Source organism: Girardinichthys multiradiatus, chromosome 4 (assembly GCF_021462225.1).
Source record: "Girardinichthys multiradiatus isolate DD_20200921_A chromosome 4, DD_fGirMul_XY1, whole genome shotgun sequence".
NCBI lineage: Eukaryota > Metazoa > Chordata > Actinopteri > Cyprinodontiformes > Goodeidae > Girardinichthys > Girardinichthys multiradiatus.
Window position 1 is genome coordinate 30,254,666 of NC_061797.1, and position 16,328 is coordinate 30,270,993.

The 16,328-nt window shown below is 39.7% G+C and overlaps 2 protein-coding genes across 2 annotated transcripts; one reads left to right on the plus strand and one right to left on the minus strand.

Annotated features, from left to right (window-relative positions):
• The first annotated feature begins 2,999 nt into the window (after positions 1-2,999).
• mthfsd (methenyltetrahydrofolate synthetase domain containing) lies at positions 3,000-11,169 on the plus strand. The gene is made up of 8 exons (XM_047363472.1): positions 3,000-3,156; positions 3,292-3,395; positions 5,520-5,633; positions 5,930-6,043; positions 6,120-6,210; positions 6,395-6,507; positions 6,612-6,737; positions 9,431-11,169. The coding sequence occupies exons 1-8, from the start codon at positions 3,051-3,053 to the stop codon at positions 10,172-10,174; spliced, it is 1,512 nt and encodes a 503-aa protein (XP_047219428.1). The 5' UTR covers positions 3,000-3,050; the 3' UTR covers positions 10,175-11,169.
• A 1,546-nt stretch (positions 11,170-12,715) lies between these two features.
• Positions 12,716-15,903, minus strand: foxf1 (forkhead box F1). Its single transcript, XM_047363473.1, has 2 exons — positions 14,615-15,903; positions 12,716-13,737 (listed from the first exon to the last, which is right to left on the minus strand). Exons 1-2 carry the CDS (start codon positions 15,591-15,593, stop codon positions 13,574-13,576), a joined length of 1,143 nt encoding a protein of 380 aa, XP_047219429.1. The 5' UTR covers positions 15,594-15,903; the 3' UTR covers positions 12,716-13,573.
• Positions 15,904-16,328: the final 425 nt, after the last annotated feature.

Genomic DNA, 16,328 nt, shown 5'->3' on the forward strand with positions numbered 1-16,328 from the left:
GGTAAATTAGCAAACCCAGTTGGGTCAGTTTGTAAAAAAAAAATGAAGGTGTGGTGTCTAGATGGCAGCAAACAGCGATTCACTGCAACACAGGCAGTTTGTTAGATGGGAGAGAAAAGATTCCCATACCTTTAGATAAGTAGGAAATGGTGCCGTCCTCTTCCCAGTAAAATGAGCTGGTACAGCACGCCCTCTACTGGAAGAATGACGTACATTCACGTTGTCAGCAACATAAACCAGCAACATCAGGGTTTATTAATCTTCCTTTTTGAATCGAGCCAGGAAGATTTGCAATGCAATTTCTTATTTAGCAGGACAAGAGGAGCTTTAGAGAGAGTCTTTTTGTTCTAAACAGAGAAATCTGTAAAACAGACATCAGATGGCACAAATAAGTCATGTAAAATTCTTATTAAAAAGAAGTGACAGAGTGGCTTCTACGCCAAATAAAAAATAGGCATTTAAAATACTACTTCCTTCAAACTTTTCTTCCAACAAGCCAGAAAACTGCATTTTCTAGTTTTTCTTTGCACTTTGGTTACATTATTTTCTTTCTTTAACTAATACTGTTGTAGACTTCATAACCATCACTGCTCCCAAGATCAATAAGTGTTTACATCCATGCTGATATTTGCGCAGTTGTTTCCTTTTTACTGTAAATGGTTGGTTGTTCTGCTCTCAAGCACAGCCAGTGTTGGACGTTTTGTGGGTTTCCAGTCACATGGCTATGTTGCCCACTTAATTTAATTTAATCCGAGTATGTTATTTTGCAGACTGCACAGTATTTTTCCGTTGTTACGTGGGTTTATTTCTTTACTGTAGTGTCTATTCTGATTTTGATTCCGGTTTTGGGTTCTGATTTTTGTAGTTTTTAGTCCTGTAACTTTTTAAATACGTTTTTAGTGAAATATGAACCTGCATTCTTCCGTTTGCATTTTTGCTTTGCTGCTGACACACCTAAATTCCCCTACTGTGGGACAATAAAGGATATTCCTGTTCTATTCTTTCAATCCCAAGCATTTTCAGATTAAAGATTTAAATTATAATATGCTCAGGAAAATGTATGATCTTTGGGTTGTTAGGGTCAGTTTGGACAAAGTTATAACATAAGATTATAAAACAATAATAAGACCCACAGCCGGCTCTTCATTCCAGCCCCTTGAGTTTCAGTTAGGGGCTTTTCTCCTTGCCTGTTTATCAAAAGAAACAAAGACAGACATGTCCAGCCATGTAAGGCCATTTCAGTTTAGAATTGTTGACTTGCAGAGTGCACATCTCCAGTTTACAGTATGCAACAACGAGAATAAGATTTAATGTAGGCGAGGCTCTGGATTATTTCTTTGCTGAGGCAGAGGACACAGCAGCACAGCAATATAGATGAGCAGGTTTCTTAGGATGGTTGATGTGGAGTATCAACGGGAAGACAGACACATCTGATCAGTCTAATGAGGAGGTCCCCGGTGGTGAAGCTGCTCCTGCTGAAACATTCAAATCCCAAAGTGGCAGCATCTGTTGGAGCTCAGAACCTTCTGACATACATGGCAGGACAGCTGCTGCAAATGTCATCAAAATGATCCCTGGGATCACAAGGTTTGCTGCGACAAAAGTAAGTGACAATCAGACATGTTTGATGTTTTTATGTCATTGTTTCTAAAAAAAAGTCCTTTCTATGACAAACCTTACAAGAGACCTTGTGGACTGACATTTATGAGGAAAATCTGGATGCCTATGGTGTCCGTCTCCTTGCTGGAGTGTACAGATCCCGTAATAAAGCCACTGATAATCTCTGGGAAGTGTTGATAAAAGAAAAGGCATGATGTCCACTGACGTCCACTCTTCATAATTGTGAAGTTGGGTCATCTGAAAGTGACAAAAAGCCCGTAATAATTCTGGGCTATAACCAAAACAAAGGAGTGGCCCACATGGGCAATCTGACTGCCACTTACACTTGCCAGCAATAACAAGAAGATTGCCAATGGTTGTGTTTTACAACATCCTCTATGTGTCTGTGTACAATTAATTTGTGTTGTGGACCCACATTTGGGTGAAACCAAAAAATGGGGCAGTGTTTTGTCTATGCATCACTGAACATGGAAGCTATTTTCATTTGGTTCTCTAGGCATTTATCAGCAATCTGTCTGAGAGACACAATGTGTTCCCATTTCATTAGTTGAATCTAATGAAATCACAATCTAATGAACAAAAATCACAAAGCGTTCGACACGTGTAAGTGTTTTACAACAACAAGTGAATCTCAAAAAGCTAAAACTACTGGCTATATGCTAAGTGGTGAAATGATGGCGTATCTCTCAGGTCATGTTTCAAGCCTTTGCTGGATTTTTGCTTTTTAAAACACAGCTTTCGAATTAATTGATTTTTCTTTAGTCCTGATACTCCTTTTGCATTGCAGACACAGCACAAAGCTATCAAAGTCAGAAGACTGGACGACATTTTTGAAAGATAAATTAAAAAATTATTTGTATATAATTATGTGCAGGTTCTGGTACTCAGAATGATAAAATAAAAAAATTGTAGAAATAAATGACATCATTGCAAAATAGAAGTTTCAGGCAGAAGAAAGAAAAATCACCAATTATCAGTTTTCCACAACATAAAACCTTTGAAAACAACACTTACAGTAATGTATGCATGTTAGAACAATGCAAAGTACTTCCAGTGAAAATATCTACAGTTTACTGTATGTTCACTTGACCTCCAAACGGCACAACAGGCTCAGCAATTAAATGTAACCGAGTAGATGTTACTTGTTATAATTTGTACTAGTAACTACTCACATCTGCCTACATTCAATTCATTTTAAAGATTTTTCTTTAAGATTCTATAAATCCTGAAAATTATTTTTTGTAGACGTCAAGACGATAAGTTGGATTAGTTTAAAGGAAAACTTTAAAGCCAATGTGTTGGTTATTGAAAGATATTTGTGTTTATGGATGCGACTCGCGGCTGCGTAAAAGTCGACTTCGCGCTTTGTGAAAACTGTCCTTTCCACTCCGCCGTAGCAGCGATAAACATTGACAAGCAGCTGTTTCTGCATGTTAGTGCTCACGTGGAAGATTTTCCAGCGCAGATCAGTGTTGAAGAAGCAGCTCTTTTCTAACACCAGCAACATCATGGAGCCTGTCCTGAAAATAAACCCAGGTAAGGGAGATGTTCGTCCTGGCTTTACGTCTGTTTACCGATGTAGCTAAGGTTCCGTCCAGAACCCTCCCATCGTTGATGTAGCTTCGGCTGTCTGGACTTCTCCTAAACTCTGTTTCTTCTTTTAACCTCCAGGAGCGTCGAAGTGGGACATCCGTCAGAGGGTTTGGGACTACATAGAAGAAAATAATTTAGCCAACTTTCCAAGGCCTGTCCACAACAGAATCCCAAACTTTAAGGCAGGTTTAGACTGCAGAAGATCAACCACGTTTTTAAATTTGGCATTCCGACACCATAATATGTTTTTTATTGGCATTTCTTTTCTAATATTAATAGTTCTTCCACCATGAGTGCTGCTTGTGGGCTATTTCGGGTCTCTGGGGTCATTTTTAGGGACACTAAAAATAGCATGGACCAACTGTTTTCCTCGATTTTCTTAGGAGAGCTTCTTTACAGACGGAACACACTGAAATTGTAGTTCTTATAGAGAGAAAATAACCATCTGGAATATATGTATTCTGGTCATTTCAACATACTAAATCTCACTTCGTCGTTTTTATGTGGTACACCAACAGGTCACATCATTGTGAAGTAAATCCAAAATGGTACATGATTTTCTGCAAAAAAAAAACAAAAAAAAACAACAACAAAAAATCAAAGGTATAGCTTGAATTTGTGTACCTTCTTTACACTGCTATGCCTAAATGAAATCTAGTGCTATCAGTTGCCTTCAAAGGTCACATAATTATCGAATATAGTCCATGTGTGTAATTTAATTGCAGTATAAATACAGCATTTCTGTGAAGGCTTTAGAGTTTTGTTGAATAACTTATATGAAGAAAAAGCATCATAGGATAAAGTTCTGAAGGAGTTTAAAGCAGGGTTCAGTTGTAATAGAAGGTCACAAGAACATTGTTCAATCCATCATTTAGAAAAAGAAAGCGTATGGCACAATTGCAGCTCTACCAAGGCATGGCCTTCCACCTAAACTGACACAACAGGCACAAAGAGAATCAGTCACAGAGTCTGCCAAGAGGCCTATGGTAACTCTGGAGGAGCTGCATAGATCCACAGCTCAGGTAGGAAAGTCTGTCGAAACATGCACTCCACAAATCTGGCCCTCTATGACACCCTCAAAGCCATTGTAAAAACATAGTCATAAGAAGTCTCGATTGCAGTTTGCCATAAGCCAAGTAAGGGACACAGCAACGATGTGGAAGATACGATGGCAAGATAATTGGAGCAAAATACAGCGCCACCTCAGGAATATAACTGTGAGAGCTTGGGAAAGACTTGGTACAGGGGCAGAGAGCCATCTTCCAGAGGGAGAACAAAACTAAACATCCAGCCAGGGCTACAATGGAACTGTATTCAATAAAAACATTAAACATAACAAAATTGTCTTGTCATCCGAACCTAAAATGACACATAACATCAAAACAACTCAAATTTTCACTGTGTGGTTTTGTATAATTTACCAGGGTAAATTGCAACGTGATTCCGGTGATGAAATGCAACTGATCAACAGATCTTTAGAAACACGAGCATAGCTATAAAACTTTGGTAGAGGTTATGGTACTTCTTCTCAGAGTTCTGCAATAGTGTTCTTTTAGACCGAATAATACCCAAGTGAAAGTATTTGTCTATGATGCACAGCATGTAAATCAAAACCAAATATATCAACACAAATACCTCATTCCTGGGGTCACACAGTGGTGGAGTACTAAAGATTTAGGATTTGTTTTTTCTTTTTTGCAGCTATAATCTATTTATCTAAACCTTTTAGATTTTTCCTCTTGGTCCAACAAACGGTATACCTCTTCAGTAGGTTGTATTGCATGTTCTGCTGTTGATGAAGTATTTGTTTATTTTGGGTGTCTTCAAGCTGGGCCACTTCAAAAATATGCAGGACAGCAGCCATCGTGGACCAGAGTTTGGGATCAATAATCTAGATGTTAGACTCGTTGAAATGCAAAGAAATGTCCACAAACGTGAAATAACTAAGGTCTTTTCCCATTGAGTTGCAGTTGTAGTAATGGTAGTAGTAGTAGTAGTAGTTTCAGTCAGATGTAAACACAACTGTATTTGCTATATCTAAAATGTTTGCTTTAGGATTCTTGAGCTTTGAATGACTATTTTTGCGTTTTCTATCCTTCTGGTTTATTTTTTTCATTGTGTGTTTATTGGTCAGGGAGCAAATCAAACATGCAACAGGCTTGCAGAGCTGCAGGAGTTTAAGTACAGCCAGACAGTGAAAGTAAACCCAGACAGTCCTCAGCAGCAGGCTCGCTTTGTCACGCTGGAAGTAAGTTGACCATAAAAGAAAAAAAAACGTCTATGAATTGCTATTCTTTGCTCTCTAGGGAGCTTTTGGAGCCTGCGGCAAAGTGGCAGAGTTGCAGGCTTTCGCCCAGACAACTGAGGTGAAGGTGGATCCTGACAAACCTCTGGAGGGTGCTCGGTTCGCGGTGCTGCAGGTAGCACTGCGCTTTTGGAAGAAAAGCACTTTTAGCTTTTCGCCACTAACTACTGACACTTTTGTGCAAATGCTTTAATTGCTCAGTTTAATCTGCAGAGATAAAATAAGAAGTGGATTTGTTTTATTTTACTTTGTAAAATAAGTAAAATTTAAGACACCACACCAGCTTACATCATTTTATCTTGAATCTAATTGTCATTGCTTGTCAGATTTCTGCTTTTAAAATATTAATATTCAGTCTTGTCAAATAATTCTCAATCTTTAGTGGCCCATTGTTTGGTTTAATCTTCACAGGCACAGAAAACCTTGTTGGTTCCAACTCCTCGTCTTCGCTCGGGTCTCTTCAATAAGATCACTCCTCCGCAGGGTGCCAACAAAGAACAGCTGCGTGTTTGCTCTTCTTCTCAGGTTTGAATTCCATTTGAACCACAAACAATATTCAGAAGCACCAGTTTTTTTTTAATCTGTCTTGAATCTCTTGCAGGGTGTGAAAGACTTCAGTGTTCCTGTTGGCCTGGATGCAAAGATGAAGGTCGACTTGGTGGTCGTTGGCTCTGTGGCAGTCTCTGAGAAAGGTTTGTTCAATTTGTCTAAAAACACTGCTGTTTTTTTTTATAGTGTGTTTCTTCAGATTTGAAAATATAATTTTTCAAATGAAGCAAATCTGATCATAAACCTTGCCTCTTTAATTATTGGGCTGATCTGTGTCATATATATTAAAACTAACCCTAACCCTTCCTTTGCATGTACCTTCTGCAGGTTGTCGGATTGGAAAGGGGGAAGGTTATGCTGATATGGAGTGGGCCATAATGGCTTCAATGGGAGCCGTGCATGAATCCACTGTGGTCGTTACTGTTGTCCATGACTGCCAGGCAGGTTTCTGTTGAATTTCTGGAAAAATCCAACACTTTGAGTGAAGTTTTTAGTATTTATTGTCATTTTCTAAAGTAATGAAATGGCTGCCTATGTGTTTTAGGTGGTAGACATTCCAGAGAAGCTCATAGGAAGTCATGACCTGACTGTCGATTACATCCTCACACCAACCAGAGTCATTAACACAGAATGCAAGCTGCCTAAACCACTGGGAATCATCTGGACTAAGGTAAAAGCAAAGGCTTTTTATTTGTCTGGTGTAGTGCCAGTGCGAGATTATATTTGGGTTTTTTGTGTGCATACCAATTTAAATGATCTTTCTCTAGTTGAGAAATGCATTATGTTCAAAGGATGTTTTTTTTTTTTTACATAAATAAAATGCATTAAATAAAACACTAATTTCACTTAATTTTTTTAAATTATAATAAAATTGACACTTCCTCTCATATTATAAAAATCTGATAATAGTTGCATTTAAATTACATATTATTCAAAACTACCATCCGATTTAGACTACATTTTTATTATATTCTTGTTTCAGGTCTCTATTAAAATAAAAAATGTAAAGCATGGACCATTATTAATAGATAAATTAGATCATATTTTTTATTTAAATTCTTGCTGTAAAAATTGAAATCATGATGTTTTTACTTAAAGGTTATTAAACCATTAAAATCCCATACTGGCCTATATTTATCGTATGTTGGACATTGTTCTCTGTTGTCCATTTGAAGTCGCATTTATAAGACCTAGATTGCACAATCATTTCTAATGTGTGCTAATCATATTTTATGTAGTATTTTTAAACAAGAAAATTTAAAGATGCACTGATCAGGCTTTTCCTGGCTGATTTCCAGTTTTCATTGAGGTCAGATCTGCCATTTCTAAATTTCAATAATTACTATTTAATTTTATTTTTTATTTTTCCTAGTACTTATAAAACATGAAAGTGCAGAAATGTGCTACAGGCTCTTTGATAGAAGTGGTTGTTTTGAATTCAACAAAAGATTAAAGAATTATAAGATTATCCTCTTTTATATATTAAAGCATGTCCCTCACCTTTGTCCGATTGTTTTTGAACTTTTTTATTTTTTTAAACTTTTTTTAATTAAATGTTTAAAATAATGCATCAAAGTACATGCTTTTGTTTGATGTGTTAGTAGACCGCAAATGGTATGAGTTCTGACTTTTGATGCATTTAATGAATTGCGGTGAAAAAAAATCAGATTGTTCACCTTTGCATGGTGATCATCCGCGAGAGACGATTAAAGGAAGTTGGTCATTGTCAATTCTGGCAGATTGATTGGTGGGTCTCTAAAATCACCTTTATTTTTCCTCTGACTCTTTAGTTTTGTGGGAGAATGTTAAGAAACAGGATCATAGAATGAGGTAAAAATTAAATGAAGTTTCAGAGTTGGATAGGATATTCCAGTGGATACTTCAGTACTTTAGGCATCTGATTATGTTCTATACTTTGAATATAACCTAAATGCTGGGTACAGATTGTTTCTGCAGGATCTTCTCACATCCGTGCCTGTATGCAGCACACAATACTGCATTTCCAGCATGTCAGCTGTTTCCTCAATACTGGTCCAAACATGCAATTTTATTTTCCAGGAATCCAACATTCTCATTATATATGAATATAAAACTGCTATAAACATAATCCTCCTCACCACTGGCTTTGCTCCAAACCCACATCGACAACATTTCCTTTCTAACCCCTCCAGGAGCACGCTATTCTTTTTGCTTTCTTAAGCTCAAATCAGCTGCTCCTGCAGGGTAGCAGCACATGCTTTGTCATGGTTACTCATAACAGCAGCTAAAAATGGTGAATTTTTTGAATTATATTTTTACACAAACAAAAGAAGATGCAAAGAGAAGCAACAGTATGAATGAAGGCACTGCAACAGTCCTATTTTATATAATTCTTAAACAAGTTATTAAAATGTTGTAACATTTCCACTACCTATTAACTATTTTACAGCATTTTAAAGACTTCTAAGGTTTTGTTTTTATTGCCCAACATATGTGTGGGGTATATAAAATAGTTACACCGTATGTTTCTGGTTTTTTTTCTTACTTTTATTTAAACAAGTAAAACTTTAAATATTGTTGCATATCGGAAATCTTTTTAAATTAGGAACGGGGCAAGTTTCTGCTAATGTAAATTTACTGTAAAGACTTTTTCTCAGACTTAGCTTCATTGCCTGATATCCCTACTGTACTATTTAAGGTCACACTTCCCCCTAGTGGACTGACCCTACTTATTCGTCTTATCATTACAAACTTAGCACTATTTTGTAATGCACAGATTAGATATTTTTTAAAATGTCCCTAATGCAAATGTTTCACTCATATATCCCTTAATGCACAATGCAGATGCTTTATCAAAGTATCCTCTCAGCATAATGTCCAAATCTCACTTTCCTTCCTGTCTGTTCATAATATGGCATGGTTTGAATCCCTCTCCTTATTTATTGACCCTTGCAGAGACTTTTGTGTAACTTTCTTGTTGATAATATTTCTTCTAATCAGACACGATGAGCATATCATTCACATCATGTGGGCATAGTGTGTGTAACCTCTGGGTTCTTTCAGACACACATGTAAGTAAACAAAGCCCAGTGACCTCCCAGTCAGGAAGGCCAAGTCTGCTCATCAAAGGCGGCTCTGCCCAGCCACCTTGGCTCTGCAGGGTTCAGGAGGAACGACGGGTCAAACAGGCCAGTGTGAAAAACAATAGGCTTGTATCCTTTACATGACTGGTCAGCATCAAAGGCTGCCAGGACACTTCAAGACCCAACAAATGAAGACGGCGGTGGTTATTTTTAACTGTGTGGGAAGTAACATATCCTGCTGCTGTAAAGATATTTATTAACAGTGGGCAGTATCGGCTAAAACCGGTTCTTTTGTCTTTAGTTGGATGCAGAAAAGTTGGAGAAAATTCCCGTCCTGAAGAAGGTGCGTGCTCTGGAGGAACAGGCTGGGAAGGATGTGACTCTAGGGACACAGTCACACGCAGCAGAGGCTGGTCTGCAAAGTAATCAACCAAAAAGACAACCTAGACGGAGGCCAAGGCGGAACACACAACAGGATGCTGAGGGAGAAACCAGCCAGGAATCCAGACGAGAGAAGAAAGGAGAGGGAGAACAGAAAGCCAGACAGCAGCCAGTTAGAGTCAGGAAAGAGAGCCGGGGAAGTGGAAAAGGAGATGAGGAGGGAGAAGCTGGTAAAGTGGTGAAGGGTAGGAGCAGGAGGATGGTGAAGGAGCAGGGCCCAGAGGAAGGTGGTGGTGAAGCGATGAGCCAGCGGAAGCTCCCTCAAAGTGTGACCACAGTTTACCTGGGAGGAATCCCTGCTGGGCTGCGTGTCAGCGAGCTGAAAGCCGCCCTCAGGGAGAGGAAGGCCGCTCCGCTGAGGCTGACCTGGCAGGGAGCTCAACACAGAGCCTTCCTGGACTACAACGACCCGCAGGTGGCAGACCAGGTCCTGGAGGCGCTGCAAGGTCTCTCTCTGAACGGTCACAGTCTGCAGGCCGAGCTGGCCAAGAGCCAGCGGGGACACAAGAGATCCGGACAGGGACAAAAACCATCCGTGGCTGCGAAGTCAAAAACAGCCCCGCCAGATACTAAAATTGTCACCGCCAAGGAAGCTGAGCAGTAACAGCAACAAGCTGTGCGCCACTAAAAATATCTTGATAATAATGCACGTTTAATACCTTTAGAAGTGTCGAGCTCTTTTCATTTTTATCATTTCATTTGGTACTTGAACTCAGTGTTCTTAGTAGTTTTCCAGCAAAAACTAGACTTAAGGTGTGAGGAAATTAAACTTAGGGTCACTATAAAACATTTCCGGAAATATATTTGTTGTAACATTTGAAAAAAGCTTAAAAATTCCCAGATGTGCCTTGCCATGTTTACACCCGACTCTTACTCCACGTGTTTGGATGATCTTCTTCCCTGAAGGTTTATTTTGTGTAATTTCTTTCTGCAGGCCATGATGTTTTTGGAGCTTTTTGATCCAATTTAAGGACAAGCTGAAGTTCTTTTTCATAACCAAGGTTTGCCAGCTATGACAAAGTTGTTTTTAGATCTGCCAGTCTACTGGGGGAAAAAAAAACAAAAAACTAGACATCGAAGTGTGTGCAAGGGCACCACCATCTGGCAAGTTAAACGATGTAACGGTATTGATAAAGGGGGCATTAGACCTTACAGTAACATTACAAAAAACCTTCTGTTTGTAAGAAAATGTACAAGCACATAAAGGCTATATCTTTATTTTTTTTACTGGCATTTTTTCATTCTATTTGCATTTTTTTTTCCATCAAATTCTAAAAAACAAGGAGTGTTTAATATTTAACATTGCATTGCAAACCACATGGAAAGTCAAACTTTTTTGTGCTATATTAGCTAAAATTTGCATACATCTAGTCAGTTTAGATAGCCCTAATTGATTTAAGATCTTTTTTTTTTTCATGTTCATGTGTTTCTGTGTAAATCTGATGTGCTGAGGCAGGATTTTGTTTGCTTCTGTTACATATTTGTTTTAAAATATTTTTTAAACAGATATTGGTCATTTGAACTTTTTTTTTTACTGTGACACTGATTGGATCCTCTCTGTTTAAGCTGTTTGACAACTGTTAAAGCATTTAGACATAACTACTTAGTGTGTGTGTCTTTTTTTCAATTAAATAATTAAATCACCCTTTGTTTTGATGGTGATAAATGATGTTGAAATGATAGACTCTTTGTTTTGGTGCATTTAAGAAATTTCACATTGGAAATGAGATTTCTTTCCCCAGCACCATCTTCAAAATAAAGGTAATCCTAAATTAACAACATAACATTTCTGTATGACATTTAGACAATAGTTTTCCTTTTAAGAAGGTGTGATCATTTCCTTAGAGTGTTAAAGTATACCGCAGTAAAGCAGTGGAGCAAATCTATAGTATTTTCCTAATGAGTCACTGCCTTTATGATTTTTTATTTTTTTACTGCAGCACAGTTCTGAAAGTGGCCCAGTCTGTTTCACACAAGAGATCATCTGGAATTCAATCACTTATCCTGACTGATATATAAGATATTGTAGCTCTGTTTTTGTTTTACAGCTCTCCGTGTTACCTGACAAATGATCGCCCCGGTGTCAGCTCTGTTTCCACTGAAGCTTAGCTCCTCTGAGACACCAGCCCACGGTGCATCTGTCTGCAAGGAGCGTTGGGCTCGGGCTTTTTATGGAGCTGTCATCCAGGCCTGGCCTGGGAACAGCTGTGAAGCTCCATCCCTCTCTCCTGAGCCCCAGCAGAGCCGTGAACCTCAGCAAATGTCATCAGTTAGTTAAAGTGCCGTTGCCCTGCTCAGGCTGCGCTCGGTGGTATTTTACTGGGGTTCAGTCAGTGGTCATGTTAGATATCAGAGCAAGTAAATGGGAGTGCATTGCTCTCTGCTGTAAGGATGCACGCCTGGACACAAACACCAACATCACCGACAGATTAGGCGATCCTGTGGCTCTAGATCACAAGACGTGTGAATCAGAACGGACCGGGTTGTATTTAGGATCAAAAGCTTCTCTAGAACCGAAAGATTTTAAAAATCGTTCAATAAAAACAAAACAAAACATAATTATAGAAATGACTGCAGGAACGAAACATTATAAAAATAAAATAAAGTAGTGTTAACAATGACCTCTAATACCTCTCTATATTATTCTTTATGTTTATTCGAAACTTGCGTGACTGCACACATTATTTGCGTGGATTTAAATTGCATCGCGTCCTGTTGGGGTTTTATTCTTTTTTTATTAGGCAGTTTTGAGCAACAATGCATGCATATGTATATATGTGTGTGTGTGTGTGTGTGTGTATATATATATATTCATGCCGTGCAGCACATACAATGTTTGCTTGCATACAAAGTAAAAATGTGGAGTTTAGGCTACCACATGACTTCATGATAATATTTCAGGAACGATTTTCTGGGTTAATACCATAGAGTGCCCTTTTTTATGCATATTGTACCTTAACGGCCACAAAGGCCAAATGATTAAATTTGATTTCAGGACGCATGTAGCTGAATTATCTTTAGGTAAAACCCACGTTAGTTCCCAATGGCTGCCGTCTTTTATGTTTTTAGCAGATTTGCTCACAGCATCCCTTTAAAATTCAAGATAAGCCCCCATTTTAATGGATTTAGAAGGTCAAGCAGCTCCTGAATTCGGATGGTTTTATTTTCATAAAAAATTATGAAATATCAGCTCACATAGGAGGAACCCTCGCTGTTTTTCCTGACAATAGCCTAACTACACTAAGTGATGGAAGTTATACTCTACATACATTTGACACAAACGACACAGTGCTTACAATATATCCATAATTTTCTTCTTTTTTTTTTTTTAAACATCACACATCTTGACAAATATTGCCAATAAAGCACCGAACGCTTAGGCCAATTCGCCTGAAACTGAAATGCAGGCCTAGAGAATAAATAAAAAGTTGCGCTTATAGGCTAATCAAAAAGTGCCATTTTTTTTTTACACAGTATACAGTATGGACGTACAGTATATAGGCCTATGTAATGTCCATAATTAATTAATCAGATTTCAACGCTGGGTATTTTGTTCCAGCTAGTTTGTCAACAAAATAAGAATTAGACATAATAATAAAAAAAACGGAGAAAATTAGGTGTGCATATTTTACAAAATGATTAAACATGTGAGAAGTCATCCGCTCTTCAGGACGAAGTACCAAACAGCAACATTTTCTTTTATTTTTATGCCACTTTGAAGTTATGGAAAAGTTTGTTTTATTATATATTATTATTTTTTATTATTGTGTGGCTTGAGTCGTCTGATCTCCAACAACACAGGGAAGTAGTCCGGTCTACAGGAGGCAGGGAGCTCTCTCCTCAGTAAAAAAGTCTCTCAGTGGTGATTTTTGTATTTTTATTTTTTTAATTATCAGTTCCCGTCCTGCTGCCTGCATGCCTCCGGTCCGAGTGACTCTCTCTCTCTCTCACACACACACACACACACACCGTCCATACGGTCTGCAGCTTGCTCCCGCAGGGATCACATGACGCAGGGCTTGATGTCCTGGTAGGAGACCTGCTGGTGGTGGTAGTAGGCGCCGTTTCCAGGTGAGTGCATGGCCGAGGACGTCATGGCGTTGAAGGAGAACACGAACTCTTTCCTGTCGCACATGCTGGGAGACTGGGAATGGTACCGAGGAATACCTGCGGAGAGAGGATGAGGAATGTTAAAAAAAAAATCACAAACATAGGATCGACACAGCTTAGGAATCTTATTTTGAAGATGAGATAAATTTATATTTTTTCACTGTTATTTACAGATTGATTTATGAATAAAAGACAAATCAAAATTATTTTATTAGCATAAACTGAGCATTTTATTTCGGGCTTCTAAAGAATTAAATAAAAAACACACCCTTTCATATTTAAATTCGTATTAACCAAATAAATCTTTTACATAGTACAATTAAACGCGTTTTTTCCCCCTTTCTCACAGAGCTGAAGTCCATTAAGCAAGCAACATCAAGATAGTCCAAAGCAGAGGCGGGCTCGCAGTGTTTAATTGACAGCGGCCCTCTTGCACGCCAGTCCCGGAGGACTGGGAGCCTCGGGGCAAGGCTGGCTGGACCTTACCGCTCTTGTTTTTATAGCGCAGATTGGCACGCATCGCTTCCTCCACCATGCCTTAGTTTTCTTTATCACTTCCATAAAATAAAGTAAATATCTGGTTTTCATTTAGGTTTTATTTAATCAGGAATTAATTTCAGAAGAATAGAGTATTGACATTATGCCTGATAGCCTCAATTAAAGCTCCTCCGTAATAAAGTAGCAGAGATAATGCTGCATTGTTTGACTGCTAAATAAATGCAGCGCAACTGAATGCGCTGCGCTTATTTGGCACAAGAATAATGAATGTCTGATTTTCATTTAGCCTAAAAAAATATCAGATTTCTTTCATCTGAGTAAATGCTTTTTTTTTTCTTATTGCAGTGTAATGTTTTTATTTGTTTGTGGATTTCTGTGGCAGCATCGCATAATATTGTAAAGTTTTGTGACATTGTAGATAGAGCTTTAAATGTACCTTGTAAATCTGTGGTGCTGTGTCCATTCTGGTGCAGGTACGACTGGTCCAATGAGTGTGTGGGCAAGCTCGGCTGCAGGCTGTTCGCCCCCGGGTTGCATGGAGACAGCGGCTGCTGCTTGATGTACGAAGCCCCGTTGTTCAGGGAGGTCGGCTGGGCCGAGGCCCACGCCGAAGCCGAGCTCGAGTAGACGGGGTGAGGCTCCATGACTCCCCCGCTAGTCAGCAGCGGGGAGGCGGCATTGTCGTGGTGGGGGTAATCGCTCCCAGTGGACGCTGTGCAACTTCCCATGTAGGAATGTCCACTGTTGCTCGACAAGTGCGACATGGAGTGGCCGGACAGACCCATCCCATCCATGTTACCTGCCAAGTGTCCATTCATCATCCCGATCCCGCTGTCCAGAGACAGGCTGTTGGGCGGACAGGACAGGCCCCCGCCACTCCCCTGGTAGTTATACGCCTCGGGAATGTGGTTGAATCCCAGGCCGTTCATCATGCTGTACATGGGTTTCAGCGCCTGGCATTTGCGCCTGAAACCCCTGGGTCTCCTTCTGAAGGAGCCCTCCTCGAACATGAACTCGCTGGCCGGATCGATAGTCCAATAGTGTCCCTTCCCCGGTCGGCCAAGGCCCTTGGGCAGCTTAATGAAGCACTCGTTCAGGGACAAGTTGTGACGCACGGAGTTCTTCCATCCCTGATACGAGCCCCTGAAGAACGGGAAGCGGCTCTGCAGGAACTGGTAGATCTCACTAAGCGTCAGCCGCTTGGTGGGAGAGCTCTGGATGGCCATCACAATCAATGCTATGTATGAGTAAGGGGGCTTCTCTGGTCGCCGTATCCCTGCGTTCGTCTTCTTGGTTTTCGTGGTGGAGGACCCGGTTTCCATCACCACCGTCTGTCCGTGCGTCTTCTCTGGAGCAGACATCGGGCTGCTCTGGGCAGGAGGCTGCGCTGGGGGCTGCTGGACCTCTGCCGTCATTAGTTTGTCTGAATTCAGTCTTCGAGATGACAAAGAAAAATAATTTCTCCACCTATGATTACTAGAAAGTTTGACAACACTTTCCTGACATAAAGAGGAGAGGGGAAAAGACCCAAAAAAACCAAAAGGGGCGATTATCTTTTAGACTCTGCCTTGTTGGTCTTCTTTCAGTCCTGTTTGGTGTCTGAACCCGAAGCACTTTTAAAAAAGGCGACGTCCGAAATGGGGCGCGGAGCTGAACAGGAGCCGCTTTCCACTTCAGTTGGTGTGTTGTCGTGCGTCCACGGAGCTCACTTTTTACTTATCTGTTGCCATCGGCGCATTGGAAGCTGTAGGGCTTGTCATCCTAATGTTGGGGGCCCGCCCAGTCCCCTCCTACTCCTGTGGTGGGCTGCAAGCATGCACTTCTGCGTGCATGCGCTCACTTTTCTGCAAAATGCTTTTATATCTCACACATTTGCGTTTTATATGTTATCTAGAGCAAAATTATATCACACAGCAGGACCATAACACTATAACAAAAAACAATGCCATTTCTTCAGCTGCAGAATTAAAAAAGGTTTTCTCATTTTAGGTTATGATTTTGCTTTTCGGCATGAATACTTTTGATTAAAAATGCAGGTTTTCATTCGTAAACACGCAATCCACTCAATACGTCTCATTTTCAGGCTGCGTGTCTGACTGACGCTGCTGCAAGGTCATGTCTCAAATTTAATATGGTAAAAAACATTAAAA

What these genes read in the sequence shown, in the direction of transcription:
- mthfsd (XM_047363472.1), top strand. Translation starts at nt 3,051, where the DNA reads ATGTTAGTGCTCACGTGGAAGATTTTCCAGCGCAGATCAGTGTTGAAG. An exon ending in GTGTTTGCTCTTCTTCTCAG is followed by an intron (nt 6,044 to 6,119) that starts GTTTGAATTCCA and finishes AATCTCTTGCAG; the next exon opens with GGTGTGAAAGACTTCAGTGT. An exon ending in TGGGAATCATCTGGACTAAG is followed by an intron (nt 6,738 to 9,430) that starts GTAAAAGCAAAG and finishes TTTTGTCTTTAG; the next exon opens with TTGGATGCAGAAAAGTTGGA.
- foxf1 (XM_047363473.1), bottom strand. Translation starts at nt 15,593, where the DNA reads ATGACGGCAGAGGTCCAGCAGCCCCCAGCGCAGCCTCCTGCCCAGAGC. An exon ending in CAGCACCACAGATTTACAAG is followed by an intron (nt 13,738 to 14,614) that starts GTACATTTAAAG and finishes CTCTCTCCGCAG; the next exon opens with GTATTCCTCGGTACCATTCC.